General features: G+C 36.3%; 1 protein-coding gene across 2 annotated transcripts in view; it reads left to right on the forward strand.

Moving 5' to 3' along the window:
- Window positions 1-26,526, forward strand: part of IPO11 (importin 11) — a 169,026-nt gene extending 142,500 nt beyond the window's left edge. The window contains exons 28-30 of one of the 2 annotated variants that reach the window (XM_010974915.3): window positions 6,692-6,787; window positions 12,424-12,508; window positions 25,122-26,526. In XM_010974915.3, coding sequence (XP_010973217.1) covers window positions 6,692-6,787; window positions 12,424-12,508; window positions 25,122-25,286 — 346 coding nt within the window. In that variant the 3' untranslated portion in view covers window positions 25,287-26,526. Of the gene's footprint in view, window positions 1-6,691; window positions 6,788-12,423; window positions 12,509-25,121 lie in introns of those variants that run through there. The other variant, XM_031445867.2, reaches the window with a different exon arrangement.
- Window positions 26,527-27,104: the final 578 nt, after the last annotated feature.

Here is a 27,104-nt window from a genome sequence, read left to right on the forward strand (position 1 = left end):
CACTTACAGAGAAGTAGTTTAAGGCAAACGCTCCATGATGATGGGTCAGTTATCTAAAAAGTGAAAGTGTAAAATGGTCACTAGAAAAATACATATAAAAACTGGACAAGTGGAAAGAAACTAGAGTCTTGTTCACATTTAATCTAATATTTATTGTTTATGCTAACCAGTATTCAAATACTTATTTCCGTTGTGTCTTTGGGATTAAAAATTTTGCATTATCTTTCTAAGGGCATTTTGTTTTCTAAACACCTGTGGTTGGGTTCATAATGATACAAAAGGACAGAAATAATTTTAAGCCAGCATAATTTTTTAAGTTGGGTGAATAAACACAAGAAAGATGAATTGATTTTTTTTTAGTACATAGTTTTCAGAAGCAAGGAAAAATCACTCTGTGTGAAGTTTCTGCAATTCACATACTCTACAGATACTTTTACATACCCAGAAAATGCCCCAAAATGTCATACCTTTAGGAAACATTAAGTCAAAATTAAGAGCTATCATTTTACTCATGTGCATTTGACTGAAAGAACTTTACAGAAAACTATGTGGAATTGTTTTAAATGACCAGTTGGTCTTTACTGATTTGAGTAAAATATTTCTTACTCTCACATATTTAATGTTTATTAAAGTGATTCATATCTTTAATTAATATCACCTAGAAAGTGATACAACATCATTTACCTACATATTTGAAGAATAAGATAAGCAGATGTTTTAAAAGGCCTATCTTTTTTCTGTAGCGTAGTTTTAACTCTGGTATATGCAAATAATGTCAACCAAATATGTAAAATAAGGAAAGGGAAGTGTTTGTGACAAGTGAAAATGAAGGTTACTAATATTTTTTTCCCTTCAGTTTTACTTTTATTCTCTTCTTTCATCCTTGATGTTAAATTTTCCTTGCATTTTCTAACGTGGATGTTTCAGAAATAGATGCCAACACAGCCACTTTCTGTTCTGTTTTGTGCCTCATGTCTGGTGTAGAGTAATCAATCGTAATATGCTGTGTACAACTGAGCTACCCATACATGTGATTTAAAAAATAAATAAGTAAAAATAATATTGTTTAAAAAAAACGAGGGAGGGCAGTTCTCGAGTTTTGGGGATCATAATTCCCATGGTTATTTATTGTGTGTTCATATCATGCATAATGTTACCCTGTGGGACATAAAAAGTAAACATAACACGTGTGCTATTCTTCAGGTTACTTAAAATCTTAGAGTGGGTTTGCAAAATTATAAAGGATATTAGGAGAAAGTAATAAAGAAAGATGCCACATGGCATGCCAAGTGAGTAGTGCAGAGGTTTTATGCTACTGGAAATTCAAAAGACAGGTTGCTCAATTGCAGTGGGTTAAAGAGTGGTTAGGGAAAGCTTCATGAAGGAAGTGTGAATTATGCTGAGTAACAAAAGGAGCAGAAGAATAAGCAGATACTGGAGTCAGGAACTACGGTAGTCAGGGGGTGATGACTTAACTGCCTGAAAACAGTGATGAAGGGGGAATAAAGCAATATCACTTTGGAAAGGTGGGTTTAGTAGAGCTTGCTGAGGTTCATGATAGCCCTTGAAAATTCTTAAATTAAGGAGAAAGAATGAAATTTAAGGGACTAGAATAGAAGGCACCATTTGCCTCCTTGAGGCCTCACTTTAAGGAAACAAATAGAATCATTTGAGTCCCATTTAGCATTGTGAACTGAAAATAAGTTTATATCATAATTGGGATTCCTTTAGGAGGAGCATCTGTCCTAATGCAGTAAGTGAAAGATGAGTTAACTGGGAAATTCTAAGACCTGAGGTGATAGTAGAATGATCCAGTGTCTGGGAGCCAGTGAAGAGGATTAGAGAGGAGTGATTAGCTGGTGGTGCTTCTTCAGTGCCATCCGGACAACAGGATTCTCTGACTAACTTTAGACAAATGCCGTAAATAAGTCAGAAATAACCTGTAAAATTGAGAAAGGCAGCTATTTAAGATACCATAAATTGACTTAAAACAGAAAAAGAACATCCCATTTGTTGTTTAATTTGTTTATTCTTCCTGCAGATTTTTAGCCCATAATGAGCTCCCGAGTACAGCTTTTCTCAGTCTTTTTCCTTTGAATTAGAGAACAGGTAACGTTCAGATGTGTAGCACGCTTCATTCAAAGTATATGCACTAGACGTTAAGCTTCCTTTAGTTTCTGAGTTCCCTGAAGTAGCCATCTTTTTTTTTATCCCTGGGACCTATCACGATGTGTAACACATTTTATGGGCTCCTAAAATGATGACTAAAATGAATGAACTTGACCATGATGACCTATTCACCAGGAAGAATTGGCCTGGGTAATATGACCACTTCTTTATTTATTTTTAAACATTTTTTTTATTGAGTTATAATCATTTTACAATGTTTTGTCAAATTCCAGTGTAGAGCATAATTTTTCAGTTATACATGAACATGCATATATTCATTGTTGCATTCTTTTTCACTGTGAGCTACCACAAGATCTTGTATATATTTCCCTGTGCTATACAGTATAATCTTGTTTATCTATTCTACATATGTCTGTCAGTACATATTTTGAACTCTCTACAAATTTTGAACTCCCAGTCTATCCCTTCCCACCCCTCTCCCCCTTGGCAACCACAAGTTTGTATTCTATGAATATGACCACTTATTCTAATCACAACTTTCTTTGTAAATTAGTTGGTATCCTGGTCCACCTCCTACTTATTAATGCTCAGTAAGCCAGTCTTCTGAAGTCTTCTTATGGGTCCACACCAAATTAATGTTTTGTCTGGAATGATCAGTAGTCAATTTTTGTTTTAAAGTTTCTGAATGCTGTTTTTTCTACTGTGCTGTAGAAACTGTCCACGGGTTCCACGTCCATGGATACAGAGGGCCAACCATACTAATATTTTATAGTATAAGGGACTTGAATATCTGTGGATCGAGAAGAGAAGAATCGAGGGACCACTGTATAGACTAGCAGGGAGTTTGGCTAATTCTTTCAGATTGCTGTGTGCTAGTTAATGTGACTTGCCACTTCTTGGTAAGCACTGATTTAAGAGGTTAAGAACTGAGTGAGATCTAAAATTACATGGTTTCCTCTGGCTGCCTTTACTTCCCCCACATTGCACCTGACATCGATTTGAATGGATGGACACGAGAAGACTACTATTAGAGGATGATGCACTGAGAATTCCAGTAAAGTAATACTCATAACTCACAATATTAACACATTTAGAAGGAAAAACTGCACTGTTTTCATAAAAAAATTAATATCTAGTTCTTGGCTTGTTGTAATGTATATTAGGTTATCTAAGTACAGTGACTTTTCTCCTTCCCTTTCTTCCTCCAAACCTATTATTTCATTCCCAATTTATAGCTCTCTTTTGATTATTTCCATTTTAGATGTCTAATTACATTTTAAAGCATTTAATTCAGAAAGATTATGTATTACAAAAACCAAGATTGATTCTTGATTTATAAAAGACGGTTGAGAGAGTATTGTGTGAATAAAAAGGAAAATGAAGTCTTAATATTCAAAACTTCATAAATAATGCTCTCTATAAAAGAAATTTATTTTAGAGGCTTCATTTTAAAATGTTACATTTACACATCTGGAAGGAGCATTTTTATAATACTTTAAAAAGGGGAAAAAGAATTTATAACTTCTTAATGCTTGTTTTCTTTAATGTCTGTTCTGTGTTCCAGGAAAGTCCTAGCCACTTTTGGCTTTTTGTTATCCTGTTATTTGGGAGTGCTTTTCCCAGACTGCTTAATGAGTGGTAACTGAGCTGCATTTTTTGGAGTACTTTTTGAACTTGATTGCTCTGAAGATAGTCTTTGTATAACCTCTCCTTTTACTGATCCCAAAATGAAGCATGGGATCCCCTTTTCCTTCAGGCCTTCTCCTTTTCTAGAGTCAACTCTTCATTCAAAGCCAGATTTTTATACCTTTCTAGTCTGGGTCATAGTCATTTTTGCCTTTTCTGAACTTGAAGTGCAAGCCTCACCTGCTCTGGCACTTAATAGGCACTCCGGGGTCAGCACGGTTCCCCGTCCGCTGGAATTAAGCCCCACCTCTTACCCCCCAGCTAGATCTCTGCCTCTTGTGTCCTTTTCTGTGCAGCATGGGTCACATTTCAGTGAAAAGAATGATTGGCTGGCTGACTGAGGTTGCCTCGCCTCTCTTATCTCATCGCTACTAGACTGTCCAAGCCTCTCACTTGGTAGCACTAGAAATCCAGCTGGAGGCAGGGGCAGGAAGAGGGAGGGCGAACCCCGGAGATCACATGGCTGACTTCTCCTCCAGGCCTGAGTAAGCATGGGCCAGGACAATAGTCTCTCTTCCTGACCACCATGTGCGTGCTGGACGTGTATCCTCTAGCCTGTGTTCAAGCTGCTTCTGTGAATATCATTATCCCTTCTTCTATATGCTGTTTTTCTTAATACTTCCTTTTGTCAGTCCTTCACTGATTCTGTCTTTTGGCTTTCTGTCTATCTCAGGTTCCTGAACCCATTAGATTTCTCTCAGAACTTTTCAAGCTCTGTTCTGGTTCCAGCAGTGTCATCTGAACAATCTCATTTATGACAGAGGGGTCCAGTTACTGCTTTTGGCAAGAGTTGTGCAGTCGAAGGTTTATCTTATCCATGCTGCAGTTTGATGATTAGAGTCTGTTCTCAGCCTTGAAGGCGTAGTTCGTGAGTGTGCATGTCTGAGTGGAGGCCCAGTGCTCTAGAACTGTGTCATTTTCTAATTATGGCAAAGAGAACTTGTTACTCTCTCCTCAGAAATATATGTGTTCATGCTAGTAGTGCCAGCATTGATCAGTATGATAATTTGAGGTAAAACCTATAATCAAATGAGCTTGTTGTCAAGTTACACCATTTTTTATCTTTCTCTCCTACACTCCCTTTTAATTAATATTTCCCCACATAGTAGAACATGGTCACACTCAGGTTGTCAGATATCTGTTAGGAAAATTCATTACCGATCTTTTGAGAAAATACACAGTACTCACAAATTCCATTGATTTCCTGGGAAATTTCCAGTCCCAGGAAGTATGGGGTTGATGCTTAGAGTGGTCTGAGTAGAGAAGACAGCTGCCTGAGTAGGCTGTCCCTGAATAATATTGAACATAAAGGCCTGGTAAAGAGCCTTGAAAGCTACAGAAGAATTGAGGGCTTTTGTCTTCTTCACCTAATGAGGATAGCTGTCCAGAATACTGCTGTGTTAAAAAGGAATCTCAGGCCGTGACTGCCCTAGCTTCTGTGATGGATGAGTGGTGAGGTACTCATCAGTAGGGAGGGAAAACGGCTGTATTCCTGCCCGCCCCAATGTACCTGCCACCCCCGAGTCCAGCCTACACTTAGCAACATCTAGAGAAGTGAATTAACTTCAGTAGGATCGCATAGTGGCTGAACTTTTATTGCAAAATCTTGCTTTCTAATTCTTTTTCTAAGGTGTTCCTCACTGAACCAAATAAAGCAGGTTGTATATGTTTCTTTCTGTAGAGATTTTTTTAGTACTTATGTGAAGGAAATGTAGTAATATCAAAAATATATACTCTTGCAATAGAGTGTTATATGCACATTAAAATGTAACAGAATGATATCAACTTTATTATTTTGCCCATCTGGTGCAATAGTTCTGTAAAATCTGATCACATTTGAAAGTATAAACGAAAGATTTTGACTTTACAAAGGTGGGAGCATGACCCAAATTGTGTTGACATTGGGAACTACTTTACTGAACATTTTGAAACTTAATAATGCATTTTAATGCAGTATGAGAAACACATGTCCCTATGTCCCTTGTAGGAATGATAACTGTTAGTTCCCTGGAGACAGGAGTCATAATTTATTCAATTAGTTTTAAATTCAAGTAGCATAATTTTGTGTGCCGGTGGAAGGTTATGTACTTCTGCTTTTTTAAAGTCAGGCTTTTTAAGATATAGTTGATACATAGTAAAACTTCTTTTAAGCATACAGTTTGACAAATGTATACAGTATATAACTACTGCCGTACTCAGGATGGAGAACATAGCCATCACCCCCATTCTCATCCTTTCCAGCACTTGGTATTGTCAGTCCTCTTAATTTTACTTTAATTAAAATCTTTCTGTAGTTTTAATTTGCATTTCTCTGATGACTAATGATGTTGAGCATTTTTTCAGGTACTTATATGCCATCTGTATATGTTCTTAGGAGAAGTCTTTTTGAGCTTTTGCCCATTTTTAAATAGAGCTATTTGTCATCTTACTGAGTTTTCAGAGTTCTTTTCTATATTCCAGATCAAAGTCCTTTATCAGATGTATGTTTTACTGATACTTGTCCCCCATTCTTTGGCTTATCTTTTTCTTTAGAAGAGTAAAGATTTTTAATCTTCAACATTTTGTACCTTTATCTTTTTAATTATAACATAAACATAAGACTATTATGATAAATTAAAGAATATTAAAGTATCTTGTTCCCATCTAATCTACCCATCTAGGTATTTAAATATACTAATAATCTAGTGAAAGAAAATTTTAGTGTAATATGCAAAGTATAATTCCTGCCTTAAGAAGTTTATTTTGAAGGTTTCTTTTATATTTTTAGACTAAAATTTCTCTTTATGTTCAAGAGGATAATTAGGAAAAGAAAAAAAAAAGGAATTACCTGTTGAAATACTACAGTTTAAACTGTTTTGCTCTTTTTTTATTCTAGTGTTATCCAAGATAAATTCTGTGGGATTATAAACATCTCAGTGGAGGGCCTACATGACGTCATGACGGAAGACACTGAAACAGGAACTTATAAAGAGTAGGTGGATCATTTAGTTAATTGCACTTGGACTTGAGTAATTAATTATATCCTACATGATTTTTGTTTACTATAACCATATAAACATGGTATGGTCACTTTTTTATTTTGTCTTTTATAAAGCAAAATCTTGTTATTTTGCTTGTAGTATTATTTGATTTTGAGGTTAGCTTTATTTTGTTATATTGAAATTCTGAATTGGATTTCTTTGGTCTACTCATCGTTTTATGATTTGACATTAGGTGTTTTTTTTGTTTTTTTTTTAATCCAAGTATATTTTAGTGTATAAATTCTTCTTTTAACATGTTTTGAATGTTCTTCTTTTTTTCCAGTAACAATGTTCCTTGCCCTTCAGGCAAGTCATGGGGAACAGGGAATGGGTTAGCATCCTGTATTTGTGTTTGACTAATCACTGACACCTTTAATATATTAGAGGGTCACATGGTACTTGATTACTTCAAAAAGAGAATAGTTAAAATTACAATTGATCCTTGAATAACGTGGGGGCTAGGGACGCCAACCCTCTGCACAGTCAGAACTTCAAGTATAACTCTACAGTTGGACCTCTATATCTGTGGTTCCACATCTGTGGATTCAGCCAACCACAGATCAGGTGGTACTATAGTGTGTGTAGTACTGTAGTACATATTTATTGAAAAAAATCCACAGTTCAAACCCATGCTGTTCAAGGGTCACCTATATATTCTTCAGGAGTTTAGTTAAAATCATGTTATCAGGAGTGCTGATAATCTAATATTTATATAACTATTAATTTGAAAAAAATTTTAAAGTATTACATCCTTTTATAGTTAGTAGAATTACCACATCTTTCCTCTTAATATTACTGTTAATAAAGAGGATGTTTATATAATGATAAGCAAGTCTTCATGAGGTTCCAAACTGCTTGGCTTCTCTCAGTAATATGCTGAGCCTGTTTTCTTTACGTTTTATAAAACCGTCTATAGCAAATAGGAAAGGTTGCCATTCAAGCCGTGTTATGGAAATATAATAGATATATGTTGTTGAATCTTATTAAACATACATAAATAAAATGTATCCGGCATGAAACTCAACTTTCAGGAACATTAAGGAGTTTGGATGAAGTGGAAATCTCAAACTTTTGTGATTACAAACCAAAAGTAAAAAAAATTCATGCCTGTAGGCAATTTTTTTAAAGTTAACATAGGGTACGTAATTGTAAATACTGTGTTTTTATACATAATATATGGCAAAATTTACAACTCTTTGTGAAATATTTAGGATATATTCAAATGTTCCTTGTCTTCTTCAGAGTATATAATTTAGTTAGGGGAGGGTATATATAAGACCATAATGAAAATGCAAATAATGAGTTAAAGGCAGTTATATATGTTTTGAACAAAGCACACAAAATAGGATTCCAGATTGTGCTTTAATAGAATGTCAGAAAAAGAAAAGGCACTGTGTGTTACGATCTCCAGGGAGGAATAAGAATTGGGTTGTAGAAAGTAGAATATAATCACGGCATGGTTTAACTGGAAGGGTGAGAGGCAAGAAGTTGTTAGGAATACAGTTTAGAAATTATCTAGTGTAATTTCATTATTTTAAAGATTAGGATACAGAAGCTCAAAAAAGTGCAATGACACAACAAATTAGTGGAAGAGTCAAGACTAGAACCAAGGTCTTCTGACTCAATATGCCATGCTCAGCCATGAGGAAAGTTTTGGTTTGGAAAAGAAAAATGTTGGATGCAAGCAAAGCACACTGACTAGGAGACCATTACAGGGATCAAGACTTGAAGGGCCAGACTCGTGGATGAGGGAACATCGGTAGCTGCAGCATATAACCACTGTTTTCTTTTCTTCCCCAGAAGTGAAACAGAAATAAAATTTAGGCTTTTACTAGCATGTTTTTCCCCTTCACTTGATACGTTGCCCCACCAGACAGCACTTCAGAACGGAGCAGAGAATACCAGAGGAAACCTTGGTTCCTTGACTGACGTTCTCCCCTGGGTATTACCCTAACCTGCTGGTCTCAGTGACCTCCTTGAGGTCTTTCTCCAGTTTTCCCTTTCTGATCCATTCTGTTCCGTTTCTTAAAATTAAAAGCCCGCTTCCTTATAGTACAAAGTTGTTGGGGCGCCGTTCTTTGCTGATGTTCAATTTCTATTGCTGGCCTTTTCCTTCCTGGGTTCTTCTTCATTCCCCAAGTATGCCATTTCCTTTCATACACGTTGCTTGACTCAGAAGATTTCGTCTCCTTGCATGTCATGCCCTCAGCCTTGCCCTGCTTGGCAAATACCTACCTCTAAGATCCCTTTCCATACTCTCAGGAAGAATTCATAGTTTCCTTCCCTGTTCCTTCATGGCACTTTGTACTGTTAATATCATCCTTTAAATAGCTGTGTGGAGTCACTAGTGGTCATAGGAGGGTCTGAGGCAAAGCATAAGGAAAGCACATGCTCATTATGACTAAAAACCATTAACACAGGATTGAAGGATTATTTAAACAAGACACCTTGGATGGAGAGACATGTGGCATCTGGATGTAAAACAGCCCTGAGCTTGCTAACTACCAGGGCGAAAAGAGAAGCATTAGAAATTACCTAGTTCCTGTTTTTAAGCAGAAAGAGGTAGGTGTATCAGGAGAGGGAGACTGTTTCTTGGCCTGAGCCCAGAAATGAAATTTTGTTAAGATTTCTATATAAGGGACTGTAAAAGAGATTTTCACCTGCAAATCAGAGAAACTGTGAGTAAACTGGTTTTAACAATAAAGAATTCATTATCCCTGACCACAGAACGGCTGCAGGTGAGCGAGAATTAGCTATTTGTGACCTCACAATACCACCGAAGACCCAGGTTCTTTCTGCTCCAGCCCCTCAGCACGTTAACTTAGTATGCAGGCTGCTTCCCTCATCGTCACAGAGTAGTTCTAGGCATTGCAGTTCATGACAGTGCCAGTGCCAATCAAGTAATCTACTTTTTCCTTGTGTCTTTTTTTTCAATTTGTTAACATCATAGGACACTTTCCTAGAAGTCATCTCATCAGACTTCCCTTCTTGTCTAATTGGCTAGAATTTCTTAAACATGCTTCTGTTGAAAGGAGTCATCAACCAGGGAGTGGGATTGCCTTGATTGCTTACTGAGCCACTGGCACTGGGACTGGGATCGGCTTTTTCTGAAGTATATGGTGGCGTGGAAGAGGAGGATAACAAACAAATTCAGGATTCTGTTAGGAAGGAGGGTGATTACATAGGCAACTTAAGTGTCTGCTGCATAGGCAACTAATGGAATAATATCAGTTCTAGTTTTATTATAACGTTAAGACGTGGGTTTGTACAGATTAAATGAAAAATATACTTTTAAAACAAATTATTTAAAAGCTTTCATGTTGCATGCTAATACTGTTGGTTGTGTTTGACATTTGGAGTTTCTTGTTGGGAAAGATTCTGAATTAGCAGCTAGAGTGCCTGGATGTTTTCAGTGGACGAGTGTAAGATGTGAGAGTTGGCTGCCTGTGTTCACATGTTAGTTTTCCCTATTTTAAACTGTTGTTATTTTTCCCTATTTTAAATTGTTGTTATTTTATCATAATTACTATTATTAACATTCATAGCCCACACATTTTAGTTTATTAGAAATCTATTCATTCTCACCATGCCTTTTATGTAAAAATGGTTCCCTGTCTTTAGCCTTTGTCAAAAAAAAAATGAGATTTGACTTTTAATTGGAGATTTTCCTGCAACAGAGAATTTCTGCTTTGGGCTTTTCAATTCTTTTTTTTTTTTTTTTTTTTTTTCCTTTTTCTGTCTTCTAGAGACCCAAATGAATGCAATTTGCAGAATTGCTAACTAAAAATATTCTGCCCTTTGGGGATATATAGATAGATAGATAGATAGATAGATAGATAGATAGATAGATAGATAGATAGATAGATAGATATAGATATATATATATATGCATGTGTGTATTTATATCCAGAATATACTTTATTATTAATGTGCTAATAAGTCTTTTAACTTAGGGAAGGGGGAACAAAGAGTTTTTTTACTATACAAGAAAGTTAACAGATTTTGGAATGCAGTAATAGAATTTTATTTAATAGAAAGCATACTTCCATGGCGATCCAGATTCAGTTCAGATAGAATTCAAGTCTATAGCAGGCTTAAAGTAACTAGTGGTAAGGAACTCCATTTTATCATTCAGTTCTAAAGTACACACTGGGATCTAGACTTTTTCTAGACATTTCACTTTATTAAATAGCTTTTGGGTTGAGATAACAAAGTCATAATTTTCCAATTTTGTGCCAGAGTTCCTTGGCCAACTAATTGTGCTGCAGTATTTTGCAGTTGACCCTTGAACAATGCGGGGGTTAGGAGCACTCACCCTCTGTGAAGTCGAAAATCTGAGTCTACTTTATGGTTGGCCATCCGTACCATGGTTCCTCTGGTTCCACATCCTCAGACTCAGCCAACCACAGATCATGCAGTACTGTGGTATTTACTGTTGAAAGAAATCTTGTGTAAGTGGACGCATGCCATTCAAACCCATGTTGTTCAAGAGTCAACTATATATCCTGGTGGGCGAAGGTACGGCAGCTCCAAGAAATTAAGGCCATGCGATGAGTTAGCTGTTGAACTCTTGCTGTTTTTCAGGGCTTCTGATTTCCAGGTTAAGGTTCTTACTGGTTGATCCCACCCAGTGCACTGACTGGGTCAGAGGCAGTTGTTCCAAAACTTATTTTTTCAGTGGTGGAGGATAAGGAGAATAGGACACTCATGTCCCCTGCAAGAGTGAGCCTGAACAGATTTCTGGTGTCAGCACTTGTCCTTAGCCCTGAATCGAAAGTCATTTATGCAGCTCTGAGTCAGGAATTGTCCTTTCCCTGTACTTGCCACGAAACGTAAGAGAAACCAAGCTTTCTTTGCCACAGTTTATTGGTTGGGAACCTGTGACTCTGATAAATCACTGAATTCTGTTTTAAATTAGGAGCAGTGAAGTTCGTTCCATCAACTTGATTCACTAGACAATATTCATAACTTGTCTCCCTGGAACCAGTGTTGACTGAATAGGAAACTGTATTTATATTGCCTCTGCTAATGGTGAAGAGCAGTGATACAGATAATCAGAATAAAATGATTTATAAGTGTCCTGCAGGTACAAGTGCTGTCACGGACAGCTTCCTTATACATAGTAATGTCAGTTGGAGAACAAAGTAGATTTTTCCATAATTAATAGTGTTTTAATGATGTTATTGTTTAAATTATTGCCACTGTTATGAAACATGTATAATAATCTAGACAAATGGAGATTAGTGGTAAAAGACAAAGTATTAATTCTAAGTGTTTGTAAGTATCATTCTTCTTTGTATATACCTTGCCTAATCAAGTAATTTATGGTTCAAAAGTGGCCTATAAATAAATTTCTTACAACTTATTCCCTAAATACTCAAGTAAAATGCTCCAAATATTTTTGGTGTGGTCCTTTTTGAAGTGAGATATCTTTTTATAATTACATTTTTAAGATTACAAGTCCGATTTCTCTTGCTGTTTCTCACATTTTGGTACATAGATGTATTACTGTTCTCAGTATTTTGAGGGTTTGTTTTATGTTATAGACATTTTTAATTTATTTAAAACTTTTTTTTTTAAACTATAGCTGTATGTTAATGTCTCATATTGAAGAACCAAAAGTAACAGAAGATGAAGAGCCACCCACAGAACAGGATAAGAGGAAAAAGATGGTAAGTTACTAAAGTAATTCCTAAAATCTGGGAGAACCATATGTCATTATTATATTCTGGAGGTCTGAAAATATGTGGTGGTCCGTTCATTCATCTATCAACCCATCCCTCCATCTATCCATTCATCCATTCATTCCTATTGCAGAATTAATGTCAGCTGACTGAATTTTGAAATTCAGGGTGTACTCTTTAAACAAATAAATTATATTCCTAGTACTGGAAGTTGAGTTTGAGTTTAACTCTTGATCTGAAATAATTGTTTCTTGTCTTAGCAGAGGGTTTATTCCTTTACTTATAGAAACTATGTGACCTTCAAACTTCATTTAAGTTTCAATGCTACTTCTTCTGTTTTGAGGAGACTTGCTGAAATATCATTATTCCTTGTTATTTCATGGAGCTTGTAATGAATTTTTTCTGAAATACATCACAAGCTTTTATTTAAAATGCCTTTAAATTAACTGCTAAATTGTTTTGAACACCATTAATTTTCACTATAAGAATCTGATAAGAAAAAGGAACAAAAAATAAGAAACATCTAAAATATCTTACCTTTAAAATTATAATCATGAACTTTTAAATACTTTGACACATGAATGTAAAATAGGTACATAAATCAACTTTCTCCTTTTTCTCTTGGAATCTCCTCTAGTCTCCAGACCTTACCAGTTACTAACTTCATTGTGCCTTCTTTCCTCATTTGCAAATGAGATCAACAACAGTATCTACCTCAAAAATAGAATAAGTTAACATATAAAATGGTCATGAGATAATGCTGAACACCTATTAATTACTATGGAAGTGTTAGCTATCATTACTTCAGTCTGCGCATGATATTCAGTCCTTGAATTACCCCACGATTATCCTCACGGGCCTCACACTCAGCTTATAGCTAATATGCACGGCTCTGACAGCCTTCTTTTAAACTGTGTTTGCGTTTAATCCATGTTACTTTGCTTTTATGCTCAGTATCATCTCCCTAGCAGCTAGTGTAGAGGAAAGGACAATATCCAAGAATTCATAAAACCTGAATTCTGGTCCTGTTGGTATGCTGTTGTGACCTTGAGCAAGTCACCTTGTCTCTGGAGAACTGTTTCCTAACTTGAGAAGTGAGTGGGAAATTGGATTAGTGGATTCCCAAGGGCCTATGAGCTAAAAATTGTTTTTTTTAAAGCTCTTAATGCCATTTCTCTTTTCCTTCAATATGTAGTGTCCTAGTGAAGTTTTCAGTTGTGAGTATAACTCTGGAAGTATTTCTCCTATGAAGAGAGACTGCTAAGCAGTATCCTAAAAAAATGGGAAGTGTTTTTTCTTCACTTAGAGTGATGATAGTCTTTGGTGTAACATAAGTGTGTCTTTCCCCTCTTTCATTTCCACTCTCTTAAGCCTTGAATATATAGTTGGTGTTACAGGAGAATATAATAGCGTTTTTCTTAATAAGGTTCTGAACTTGTAAATGCGTAGTTAAAGTGTTCTCTTCCTTTCGGTCATCAGCTTTTGTGCATACTTTAGAAACACAGTGAGTGTGATGAGTCTGCCCTTTGCAAATCAATCTACCCAGATCTGTTTTTCATTCCATAAAGAATCCTCAGTAACAAAATATGGTATTAATTTTAATTCTAACTTTATTTTTAAGGTAAGTGAAATATGATCTCAAAGAGCAGTGTAAGAACATAGTTTAAGGAATAACCCTTACAGTTCTTTGATTCAGTTTTGTGGTCCTAAATTTCATTTGAGAGCTCATTTTTTTTATCATTATTATTCTATTTTAGGTAGTATTGATTTACAGAACAACTTTTATTTCTTAAAGTGGCTGCTTTTGTTTGAAATTAGTCATCACGGTGTGTATTTGATGTAGGTTTATATTGTCATCTCTGTTAAGATTTCCAGTGCCTTAGACCTAAAATTTAGTCTTATGCTAATGATATCACAGTGTTTATGATTAATTCTGGGATTATGTATCTTAGCCTTGACTAAATCTTAATTATGAATACAGTGCTAATTTTTCAGTAATTTTTCAATAACAGTTACTTTCATTGTATCTTGAGGGTTACAAGAATAAATTATATATTTTTGCAGTAATTATATCATCATTCTTGTACTACGATATCTTTAAAATTAGAAATTTTTTTAAGAACTATCTGGATGTGTCTTGATTGTAATTTCAAAGGGAAATGTTTACTGGTAAATGATTATTTGAAATAAAAACTGGTCTAGCTAGCATCAAGGGTTTTTTTTTTATTTTAAAATGAAATTTTTATTTACTTGGAAGAAAAAGTATAGCTGCTTGATTCCAAGGTTACATAATTGAAAGTTTTATTTACTTACTGTCATTGTTGTCTTAAAGTGGCCCCTGAAGTGTGGTGCCTTCATTTCAGTGGCTGCTTCAGTAGAGGAAAGCAGTGGTGATTGTAATTCAGAAAGGTGGATGATTAATATTATATCAAGTGTGCCAAGTGATTTTCCACACATTTTTGAGAATTCTCTATGTTTTGTCATAAGTAACAGTGAAATTTCCTTTCAGGAAAACTATTAAGCTGTCCAGACTTTTGATCATGTGCTTTTTTAATCTAGCTCCACTCTGTACAATCCATTTTGGGGAGACTAATATTGAGAAGATTGAACGTGTCTCGGGTGTTTCATTTCACTTCTAAGTTTCCTCTTTGTCTGGTATGCTCCAGTAGTAGAATCGTGATCATTTCATGACCTCTTCTATGAAGAATTCAGCTAATACATTAACATTTTAAGTTGCTTATAATTTCTTTTTTGTGAAGTGTGACATACTAGGCATTTGTAAGTTGTAACTTCTCAAATTTAAGTTTTTGAGCATATTAATGCTTTCTGGCAACGTTATGGTACCTGCTAAGAAAGCATTATAATGAAACATTTGATTATTAATGTGTTGATGAGGTTATTTTTCATTATTGTTTCCTGTTACACAGTTCTCAGTTTAAGCCCTAGAAATATTTTGATAATCTGTTTCTGTGAATAGTAATCCAGTTGTCTGTATACTTACAAGAGGCTTTAATTGATAATGTAGTATAGAAGAATGGAACACTATTAAAACTATACTAACTTCTCATTCACTGGTGCTTAGTAGAAGCAGTAGTACAAAGATCTATCTAAACATCGTCCGTACAGTCTTGTGCTCTTGCTGTCGCACAGCTGTGCAAATTGATAGTATGTTAGGTTGGGCTGCATTTTACTTGATAAACTCATGGCCAGAATCCTAAGTCTCAGAGCAAATATAATGAACCCTGAGCATGCCTTGCCTGTTGCCTTAAAGTGAGTCTCCTGTGCTGCTATTGCAAGTATAGGGCTGGATCAGAGAGGGACAGAAGTACTGCATGGTGGGAATGGAAGTGTCTGAAAATCATAGCTGACAGGTGGCTGATATTTCCTCTTTCTGAGAGCAGATGAACTGCCTTCTCCTCCACTTCTGCACCTGCCTCCCCATCTCTTCTCCCCTACCCCGTCTCCTCGTCTCCTCCTCTCTTCATCTCTCCCTGGAAACTTAACTTGCTTGACTATAAAATCCAGCAGCTGTCCTCAGACTTTTACTTGGTAGAATATGGAGTACGTTATTGGAGGGAAAGCTACCCTATTATCAGAGGAAAATATCAGAGGAAAATGTTGTTTTGTAAACTTTTAGTCCAAATGAAATGTCAGCAGGGTGCAGTATAGTAGTGGTTCCGGGGGATGTTATTAACTCTCCCTGAATGATTTTGATAACTGAGAACCAGTAGGATGATTCTTTTGTCTGCTCCCAACTGCATCTAGAAAAACTCAGCAGAACTAGTAGAAAGAATTGTATTTGATTGTCACTAACAAGGTACTGTCTTCTTCTTAATTAAATGTCAGTGTCTTGAAATGCATGTAAAAAGACATTTTTGTTCTATAAATAATAATCAGAGATTAATCCATTAGTTTATTGGTGGTTTCAAAACTGCATTTTGAGAATCCTTGCTCTATCACATTCAGTGATCAAGGTAAATTATACAATTGTTGAAAATACTCTTTACTATTCAACTGGGATGAAATGCCATGCTGATTATGAATTAGAGCTTTTCGCATGTTCTCAGTTTGCCCAGTTTCATTACATTTTTCACCTCTACATTCATGCTACATCTTGACCCTATCCTGATTTGGAACTGGTCCTGGTTTAAAATCCTGAACTCTGGCATTTCTCTCTCATCACAGCCTCTTCTTCCTTATTATTCCTTTTCTCCTGGTAAATCTGTTTTGTACCTTTATCTGGAGCACTGTAACTTGTCCTTATTTTCATAATCACTTTCCCACCTTTTAACCTTGTTTTTCTACTATTTTAAACTCCAGACAAACCATACCTTTTGTTCCCCTGCTTTAGATCTACTACATTTTTGCAACTGGGAATCAAGCACACATGTTCCTTAAAAGGTCCACATATTATGTAGGTGCACAGCCAGGGAATCACTGCAATAAGAGTTTAACTCCTTGACAGTCTTTTACAGACCCCTGTAGCCTGACTCCAACCAGCCCTTTGAGCTTTGTCTTCCTTTCTCTCCACTCCTAAACCAAATAATTTGTCTCTGTTCATATCTATGTTTTCTTGTCTCTGTTACACAGCTCATACTAGTCCTTCCATATGGAGTAGCCCCATTATCTTCTTGGTCTCCCCCCAGCTTACTTATTTGCCATTTTTCCTCATGAGGCACCCTCTCCTCTCACTTGATTACCCTTCCCATCCATGTCCAGTTACAGAAGTGATCTTGCCCTCTGCTAGACCTCTGTAGCACCTTCTTGATATGTTTTGACTGCCTGTGCCACCTTCATTTTTAAAAAGGCATTGGCGGTCACAGTATGAAGGATAGTGATCCCTGAGTAACAGAAAACACACAGTGTGAGTTCTCTGATTGCCGCAGCTTACTTACTACGTTGAGTTCCCAGGGAGTGGCGCAGGGAGCCCAGTGGTCTCTCTGGTTGGAGGAGAGGAAGCTGAAAGTCTGAGGACACCAAAGTGGCTCAGGTTGCCAGGAAAGAGGGAGCTGCTCACACAGAATTCTGGGGATCTTCAGTGGGTCCCCTGTCAGTCTTCACCGGAATACTAATTAGCACATTACAAGTGCAGAAGTTACCCAAGTTCAGAGAAAGAACCTCCAGAAAGGATTGTTAAGGGAACAGTACTCAGAGCCAATACAGAGCCAGGAGGAGTCCCCATGGTCAGAGTGGAAACCTCAGAATTCACAAAATATTAGGTAGAGGACTCAGAATTGTATTGCCTCGTAGTGGAGCAAAATCTGAAAGAATCAAACGGTTTTCAAGAAACATAACTATGTTCTAGAACAAAATTCAGGACTATAGAAATAGAAAAATTTCCAATACCCAGCAGGGCAAAATTTGCAATGCCTGGCAACCAATAAAAAACTACAGGCATGCAAAGAAGCAGGAAAATACAATCCATGCTGAAGGGGAAATATTAATTGAAACTACCCAAGACAAGGTACTATGGTAGAATTGGTAGAGAAGATTATTACAACAAGTTTTTGTAACTGGGTTCCCTGTGTTAAGAAACTAGAGGAAAGATTGAGTGTGTTAAGTAGATATATAGGAGATATTTTTAAGAAACTCATATCAAACTTCTGGGAACTAAAAACTACAGTATCTGGTGAGATTAATGTAGATTAGATATTGTAGAAGAAAAGATTAGTGAGCTTGAAGACACAGCAATAGAAACTGTCCAAAGTGAAGCAGAAAAAAAGAGTTGGGAAAAACAGAGCTGTGGAATATCTTCAAGCAGCCTAATATACAAACAGTTGAAATCCTCAGATGAGAGAAGGGAGAGCAAAATAGGTATTTGAAGAAATAATGGCCAAATTGTTTCTAAATTTATGAGCTCACAGATTGAAGAAGCTCAGAGAAACCTCAAGGCCAAGAAATTAGAGAACTACACCAACGCGTATTATAATTTTGTTACTTAAATCCAGTCTTAATTAAAGAGAAAATCTTACAACAGGGGAAAAAGGCACGTTATATAGAGAAGAAAAGAGATAAGCATGATAGCAAACTTGTCATCTGAAACAATTCCAGCAAGCCAGCAGCAGAGCAGCATCTTTAAAGTATTGAAAGAAAAGAATGATGTCTTATTTTCACATTACTGAAACAATCTTTTGATGCAAATTTTTACTACTGAGAATAAAAATTGTTTTCTTTAATCTCTACTTAATTTGTAAAATTTTCAAATTTTGATAACAGTGGAAAATGTCCTGTCTTCTGTTTTTTCTTTATTCAATAATATGAAATATTTACAGGCCATTAACATAACCTATAACTGCATCTTAGATGGCCCATGAGAATCTATTGTACTGATTGTCACATTTATCTCACTTACATTACTGGATATTTTTTGTGCTACTGCTTGAATAAAACTAAAAGTATAGACTTGAATGATCTTTAATGATTAACACAGAAGTGCTCATATTTGTTACTTTATGGTTTGCCATCTGACTTTCTTTTCCTCTTCAGAATTGCTCAGATGATCTCATTTTTTTCTTTAGTCTTTGATACATAGTGATCTTTAAAGTTTGTAGATAGATATTAGGAAAAAGCCACTAAGAAGCTGGTTTGTTAACAAGAAAATCAGGAAGGTCCAAATTGTTCATTATGTTTTTATTGATATCTATTAAAACCATTATAAATAGGTAAAATTTGTCTTTGTTCCTCTGTCTCCTAGAAAATTTTAAAACTTAATTCTTAAACTTTTTAACATTAAAGAACAGTTTAAAAAATAGTGATTACAAATTATTGCTTCTTATTTTACAAGTAAAACAATTGTATTATTTAAAGTAATTTTTGTTCATATTACTTATTTGCTGTCACTTATTTTTGGTTGTCATTTAATATATTTTCACCAGTCTGATTATCTTAAGGTCCAGCTTATTAAAAATGTGTGCAAATCCTCACACTCCTCCATTCTCTTAAAATCAAGTCTCTGTTTACTCTTAGTCAGGTACTGGGTGATTCTCCAACTGCTTATCTTGGCCTCCACCCAATGGCAGTAGAGTAGCATCTTCAAAATGAATGATTTTTCTTTTTTACTCATTCCACATGCATTTTTGAATGCTCACCATGTGCAAAGCAGTGATGTTTATGATCAGTATTTTCTCTGCTAACATGTATATCTACACACAGAACTAATTTTCTTGTGTATATTGATCTATACTACATATGTATTCTTTAAAACTATTCAATGCCATTATTCTGTTACAAAGCCAGTTTCTTAAAATAGGATATACTTGTTTTTATCTATGCTTTGCTCAGATTCAGCCTTCTTTGATTGACTGTTATCCTGCTTTTAATATATCCTTACTGTCATTTCTAGGTGATGCTAAAACATATAAAAGGCTGTCCTAGGACACATAACTTTACCTAAGTCTGGCTATATAAAAAATACTAAATATTTCAAAGTTTAATTTAACATAGCTTTCTTTACAAGTGAGACCCTCAAAATCGGTGTTAAACTTACCCCAAATCTTAAAATACGCTTTTGCAGTGGTTATCAGCTCTCACAAACTGTAGAATTGCAAGTGACATTAAATCATCCATGAGGATAGGAAATAATGACTTGAAATAATCCAACTGAGATGCAATAAAGACACAAATTGATAGCCAGGCATCCTCCTGAGATAGCAGTTCTTCCCTGTGATAGTGCTAAAATGTTAATCAAAAAATAGTCTGAGGTCCAGAGGTTAAGATCTTTCACAGTAGGCTACATAGTAGTAATCAGAACACACTGGAAAAGCAAATTCTATTGAACATGCCCTTGGTACTAAATAAAGTGATGGCTTCTAAGTTTTTGTTGTTAGTTGAGATTTCAGATTAATTGCCTGCTGACATCAGTATTGTTCTTAAATATTGCAAAACAAGCAGCCTCATTATTTCCTCATTATTTACTTGAATTGTTATTAAAAACCTTAATCAGGAAGAGTTCAATAGTTTGCCACTTTTCCGTTGGAAACTTTGGCAGTGTGGTATTGATACCAACATAAATTAAGTCTTTGTTTATAAATGAAGAATATGGCCTAGTTTGGGAGAACTTATGTAACATTCCAGTGAACATTAGACTGTTTTCTTGACAGTTTTGCTTTCCTCTTCTGCTTCTTTCTTTTTCTCAGTAAATATCAGTAATGCTAGTTGTCTTTTTATAAGGAGTCTATCTCCAGTTCTCTGTTCATTTCCATTGTTCTATGTATTCAATAGAGTGCTGGAAATCCTAGCCAGAGCAGTAAGACAAGAAAAAGAAATTAAAGGCTTACAAATTGAAATGGTGGAAGTAAAATTTTCCCCACCTGCGGATGACATGATCTTATATATAGGAAACCCTAAAGACTCAATTTAAAAAAAAACTGCTGTGACTAATGAATGAATTCAGTAAAGTTGCAGGATACAAGATCAATGTACAAAAATCCGTGTGTTTTCTATATGCTAGTAATGACCTAGCTGAAAAGGAAATTAAGAAAACCCTTAAGTAGCATCCAAAAGAATAAAATACTTAGACATAAACTTAACTAAGGAAACAAAAGACTTATACACTGAAAACTACAAAACATCCATTAAAGAAAAGACGCAAATAGATATCCATGTTCATGGATTGGAAGACTTAGTATTGTTAAGATGTTCATGCTACCCAAAGTGATCTACAGATTCAGTGCAATTCCTATCAAAATCCCAGTGGCATTTCTTACAGAAATGAAAGGCACAGTTCCAAAATTCATGTGGAACTACAAAAGATCTTGAGTAGCCAACCGAAACAGTCTTGAAAAAGAACAAAGCTGGAGGCATAACACTTCCTGATTTCAAAATATATTACAAAGCCACAGGAATTGTAATAGTATGTTACTGGCGTAAAGATAGATAACCATTTTTTTGGAGTAGTTTTAGGTTTACAGAAAGGTAACAAAAATAATACAGCTTGTTTTCATGTGCCCTTCATCCAGTATCCCCTAATGTCAACATCTTACATTACCATTGTACATTTATCAAAGCTAAGAAACCAACTTTGATATATTACAATTAACTAGACTTGAGATTTATATAGGTTTCACAGTTTCCACTAATGCTCTTAGTTGCAGGATTCAATCCAGAATACCACACGTTACATCTAGCCTGGGTCTGTTTCTTTAAATAGTTTTCTGTCTCTTCCCAGTATTTCCATATTGTCATTTGAGCCTCAATATTGCTGCTTTTGTTTTCCTTGTAGCAGGTTTTTATCTCCTCAGATTTGTGCATCTAGGCAAACCTGCATGTAAGCAAAGATAATTGCATCTGTTAGAAATATATGAGAAAGATGAATAAATAATGGGATTTTGTAAGATTCTGCTATGAATACTTGTTTAAATTTGGGCATATAGGTGCCAAACTGTTTTGACTGTTCACTTTCAGAAGTTAATTCCTTGCCTTCCAGTGTGTTCTTGGTGGTTGAAGCTGCCAAGATTTCTGACCTTTCTGGTTTATGACCTGTTGCTGTCCATGTCCTCCAGTGATAACATCTCGCAAAATACATAACTTAACAACCAGAATATTGCCGTTAATGAGTCAAGATATAGAACATTTCTATCAGCACAAGCCCCCTCATTGCCCTTTTATAATTAAACCCATTTCCCTCTTGCCCATGCCCCCTCCTTTTGATTGGTATTATGAGTGATTTCTATTGAAGACTGGACATTTTTGGTATTATGTTATGAGACTCTGAGTCTTATTTTAGCCAGCTTCTTCTGACACTGCTCTGGCAGGAGAAGTGGGTGTCCCACTTTAGTACTGCCAAAGAGGGGAAGAAGGTCATGTTCCCCACTAGGCCTCCACTGGTACCTCCTTGGGTGAGGACGGGGAGAGTTTAGAATCCCCCAGGGCCTCCGCAGATATGGGGGGGGGGTTGAATCCTTGTAATAACCCAGTGTGAGTGAGGATGGGGCCACAGCTTATTCTGTGGTGTTTGGCTGAAGTAGAGCAATCATTGTCTAAAAGTTTTGTCTTGCTATGTGGTCCCTTTCCTGGTCCTTTGGCTAGAGAGCAGGCTTTCTGCTGGAGCTTTTTTTGGTCTGTGTTCGTTGGCGTTCCAGGTTGCTGGCTTCTTTAGCCCCAAATCTGGGATTTATGAGACAAGAAGAAAGGACACTCAGCACTATGTCGTTTCTTTGGTGTTGGACTCCCTAGTCAGCCTGCTTTCTTCTCTCCACCTTTTAGAGTCTCCTTATGTTTGTTTGTACGTAGTGTCTGACAGCAGATTCATCTTCCTAGTTTAATTTACTTATTATATTAGAAAATGAATTATCTTTTCCAGAACATGCAACCTGGTAAATGTGGTATGCATTCTGTATTTTTTTACATTAAATCAGATAATTAGGTTCATTATGTTGTGTGGACATTTGTATAAAAGTAGTAGTTCTGAAAATGCTATTAGTGACTTCAGAGTCTCTTAATTCTAGTGACCATAGGCATTTTTGCATTCAAAGAAATTATATCTGGATTTTTAGTGCATGTGCAGTTATCAGTCTTCTCTAGAGAATCATTAGGTTAGTTGTTTCATATATTTCTTCAAAGAAGGTATTAATAGCCATGATTAATGAGTGTCTACATCAAGCCAAAACAGACATTTATTAGCTAATGTATAGGGTTTTTTTTTTTTTTTTTACTAAAAAAGTGGTTGTTTTTTTTTAAAAGATCTTTTAAGGTACACAGTTGGAGATTCTGTATGTTTTTAAAAATTCCTTCATCCCTCCACAACAAAAGAGGTAAATACTTTTAATCTTCTCGTGATTCATCAGTACACGTTTAAAAATATACTGATGTAGTGTTATGCTATATCTGGTGGGTTGACTATGGTGATACTTTTCCTTTATATTAATCTGTTGGAAATTGAAGAGTGGAGATGTGATAACTTAACTGTTCACAATTTTCTAGAGCAAATTGAATCAACAGTTAAGCCACACTCTTAAGCTTTGTTTCAGTAGTTGGAGTGACTTCTTGAACGTCAACTTCAAGCTCAGCTTCTTTTCACTCATACTGTAGCAGGTGGTTTTAGTTACAGATAATTCATGATATTTCCACAAAATTCACATCCTCTTTAGGAAGAGGTCTATTTCTTAGTAATTAAAATAATATCGAACATTATTGCGTGTTGCTTAAGCGAGCAGATACTGTTAAATGTTCATCTTCGATTTCTATGGGTTTTGTAGAGTGACATCTTCAGGCTTGTGAATGCAGGGCTTTGTGTCCGCAGTTCTTGGTGTTCTTTCTCCTCTCCGTCCTCCAGGGGAATGAGTATTGAAATTACCCTGGCCTTGGATTTACCGTGTAGCTCTGGAATGATCACATAAGGGGTTTGATTTCAAATTCATGCCTCCTATGTCTCTGCCCCTCGGTTAACATTTTCTACTTGTGGTCATTACTTTAAAGTCTGTGTGCTTGGCTCAAACAGCAGATATGACTCAGCTACTTCCCCTACTAGAAGAGAACTGAGTCTCAGGAAAGAAGAGTTTCTCACACAGAAACTTAAAGCCTTGTATGCACTCAGCATTATTGATAATGAGAGCTATGTACAGCTTAAAGCAACTGTCTGTTATTTTTCAATTCTTAAATTATAAGGAACTCAAATACTGATGATACTAGTGGTGATGATGTCACAAGCTAAAACATAGCAGAAACAACTTGATAATATGTATCAGGAGTCGTGAAATTGTCTGTGCACTTTAATTTAGTAATTCTTCGGAGGCAGTGATTGATTTCCTCAAGAAATAATCTGAAATGTAGAGGAAAACCTGTATACATAACAACATGGAACAGTGTGGAAGATTACTGAGCAACATTATAGTTAAAACTATTTAAATGAGACCATGATTACTTCAGCATGCCTGTAATAAAAAAATTATGACATAAATAGATTAAGAATTCTTAAAATGTGTTAGGGTAGAATTTTTTGTGTGATAATAGAAATGCAAAGAGCAGTTCTGATTGTGTATGTATGTGTATGTACGTATGTGCGGGCCACAGGCACAGAAAGGGCGAAGGAGGCCAGAATGTTTTCTGTTGTGATAGCTTTAAGAAGTGGATGGATGGGTTATTTTTAATTTAGTTGTATTTCTTTTGTTTAGCCTAGTCAGAGAGGAGGAGCACGTGTTTGGGTTGTTAAAATCTATTTTTATTTATTATTCTTTTCTTTTTAACCAGAAGCATATAAATAGTGTAGCCATCCAGGATAGGCCAGTGTTTCCTCTGTCAGTCCTGAGGGCCTCACTGAGCTGCCACAGCAGAGTTCCTCACAGGAACTCTGGACAGTTGTGTTTAAACGCTCTTTGGCATGTTCTGTTCCTTTCTACTGGGTTTTGATTCTTTACATAGATTGACTGTTGAGAAATGGGTCTCATCAGACAGGTTGTGCTCAGAGGCCCCAGGGAACTGAGGTTACACTAACTGAATGACGTTTTCTGTTCCACAGTGAGGCTGCTTTAGAATCCGTTGTAGGAAGGGGGGGCAGAAGCAGTTTTGTTGCTGTAAAAGAGATGACAAAGAATTGAGTCGCCCGCACGTTAAGAGGGACTCGTCTTGCCGCTCTGACCCAGTGTGGCTCCTCTCTGTCCCGCAGCTGGCCCTGAAGGACCCGGTGCACACCGTGTCACTGCAGCAGTTCATCTACGAAAAGCTCAAGGCACAGCAGGAGCTGCTGGGAGAGCAAGGCTTCCAGTCCCTCATGGAAACGGTGGACACGGAGATCGTCACCCAGCTACAGGAGTTTTTGCAGGGCTTCTGAGAGCACGTGGTGTGTGGCTGAGGAACCCAGCCTGCCACCCGTGTGCGAGAGCCTGCTGAGAGGATGGAGAAATCCCTTGTGTGTGAAAAGAAAGATGCCAAGACCACACTTTTTACTAGAAAATTCAGCAAATAAATGTAAATCCTACATAACTAAAATCACAAACCTATTCCTCAAAAGAATTTAATTTTATATTTATGAGGGGCCCTGTGTTGACTAGAGGTAGATTTGACAACAATAGCTGCTTAGTTTCCTGTTAAGAGGAGAAACTGTTTGTTACCTTTTAATCATGTGCTCTTAACACTTGAGAAGAAGGTTAATGCCTGAGATGATTTTCTGCAACCAAAATTAGTACAATTTGGCTGCCTTATCCCTTTTTTAAGCTAATGAAACTGCTGCAAGTTTGAAAAGTGACAAAGCTGTTCAGATGATGCAATTAAAGAAATTTGTGCACCACACAAATGTATGTAACTAGTGACAAATACACTTTACTGAGACGATCTTGCAAGAGAGTTGCTTTCATCTGACATTGAAATCCCGTTTTATCTGACAGATGCTTTTATTTTCATTCTAGTAATTTGATATGGGAATTAGTAAGGATTTTTTTTCCCCTCTCATTTTATTTTCAGTAATTACCTTTAGTCTTTAAATGCACATTGTAAGGCCCGTAGAAGTGAACGTGTGGTACTGCAGTGCCAGGTGGGAGACCTCTGGCCTTGATCTGGGGCTAGTTCCTTTGTTACTCCTGGAGGCCAGGAGCCCTGTGAACACTGAGACGGACCGGCCACCCACAGCCCCCCATGCTGGGATGTGGCTGTGACAGGCTGTTCAGCACTTAGCTGTCTCAGGTTCCTCAGTGCAGGTGTGCATCCGGACCTGGATGATAAGGGTACACCTGGAGGGCCCCGCAGCAGTCCCCAGGGTGCCATCACTCATGTGACAAGTCTTCCTTCCTTACTCCTCCAACATGCAGTACCAAAAGTGGGGAAAAAGGATAAAATAAAAGCCTTACTTTGTTTTACTTGCCATGGATTATAAGGAACCATTAAAGCATTTTTAAGGAAATATTCAAAAGGTAGGTTGGAAAATGTCTGATCTTTCTATAGAAAGTTGAGTACAGTATGTAACTGCAGGAAACCCACTGCCCCTTTGTAAGTTGTGGAACCCAAAAGGTATGGAAATATTTGATGTTTTCAGCAAGAGAAAGAAAATATGGTCCAAATTAAATTTTCCAAAGATATCTCATCTCTGATTTGTCTGATTATTTTTCCTGCCCCACACAATATGAGTTCATAAAAAGTGCCCATTGCATTTTAAAGGGAAGTTTCCTTCACACTCCGGCGTTGACTTTGTCCTAGTGGCCGCAGTGCTACGTGTAGCAAATCCTAGCTTCCCTTCAGTTTCTTTTCATTCAAAGAAGGTTCTTTAATATGATATTTGTTTATCATCACTCAGACCTCAGGGCTGATCTGAGAAGAATAATTTCTTTTTGTTGACTTAGTGGTTTTTATTTGAGGCGCTACTCCCATTAGTGTTACCAGAAATGCACAAACATGCTCCCATATTTCAGTTATAGTAAAATACTCATTTTTCCAATTCCAGACAGATTTTGTTATAGTTTTATAGCAAATATTACTGAAATAGCCACCCTGCAAAAAAAAAGTAAAAAACTGAACTCAGGGAGAGAATTTGGTTCTTTTTTTTTTTTCTTTTTTTCTCTTCTTTTTTTTTTTTTCTTTTTCTTTTTTTTTCCAGCTGAAAGGTTAAAATAGGCTTTGTAAATAGCTCAGAAAAAAAAATTATTGTATCTTGAATTTT

Source organism: Camelus dromedarius, chromosome 3 (assembly GCF_036321535.1).
Source record: "Camelus dromedarius isolate mCamDro1 chromosome 3, mCamDro1.pat, whole genome shotgun sequence".
NCBI lineage: Eukaryota > Metazoa > Chordata > Mammalia > Artiodactyla > Camelidae > Camelus > Camelus dromedarius.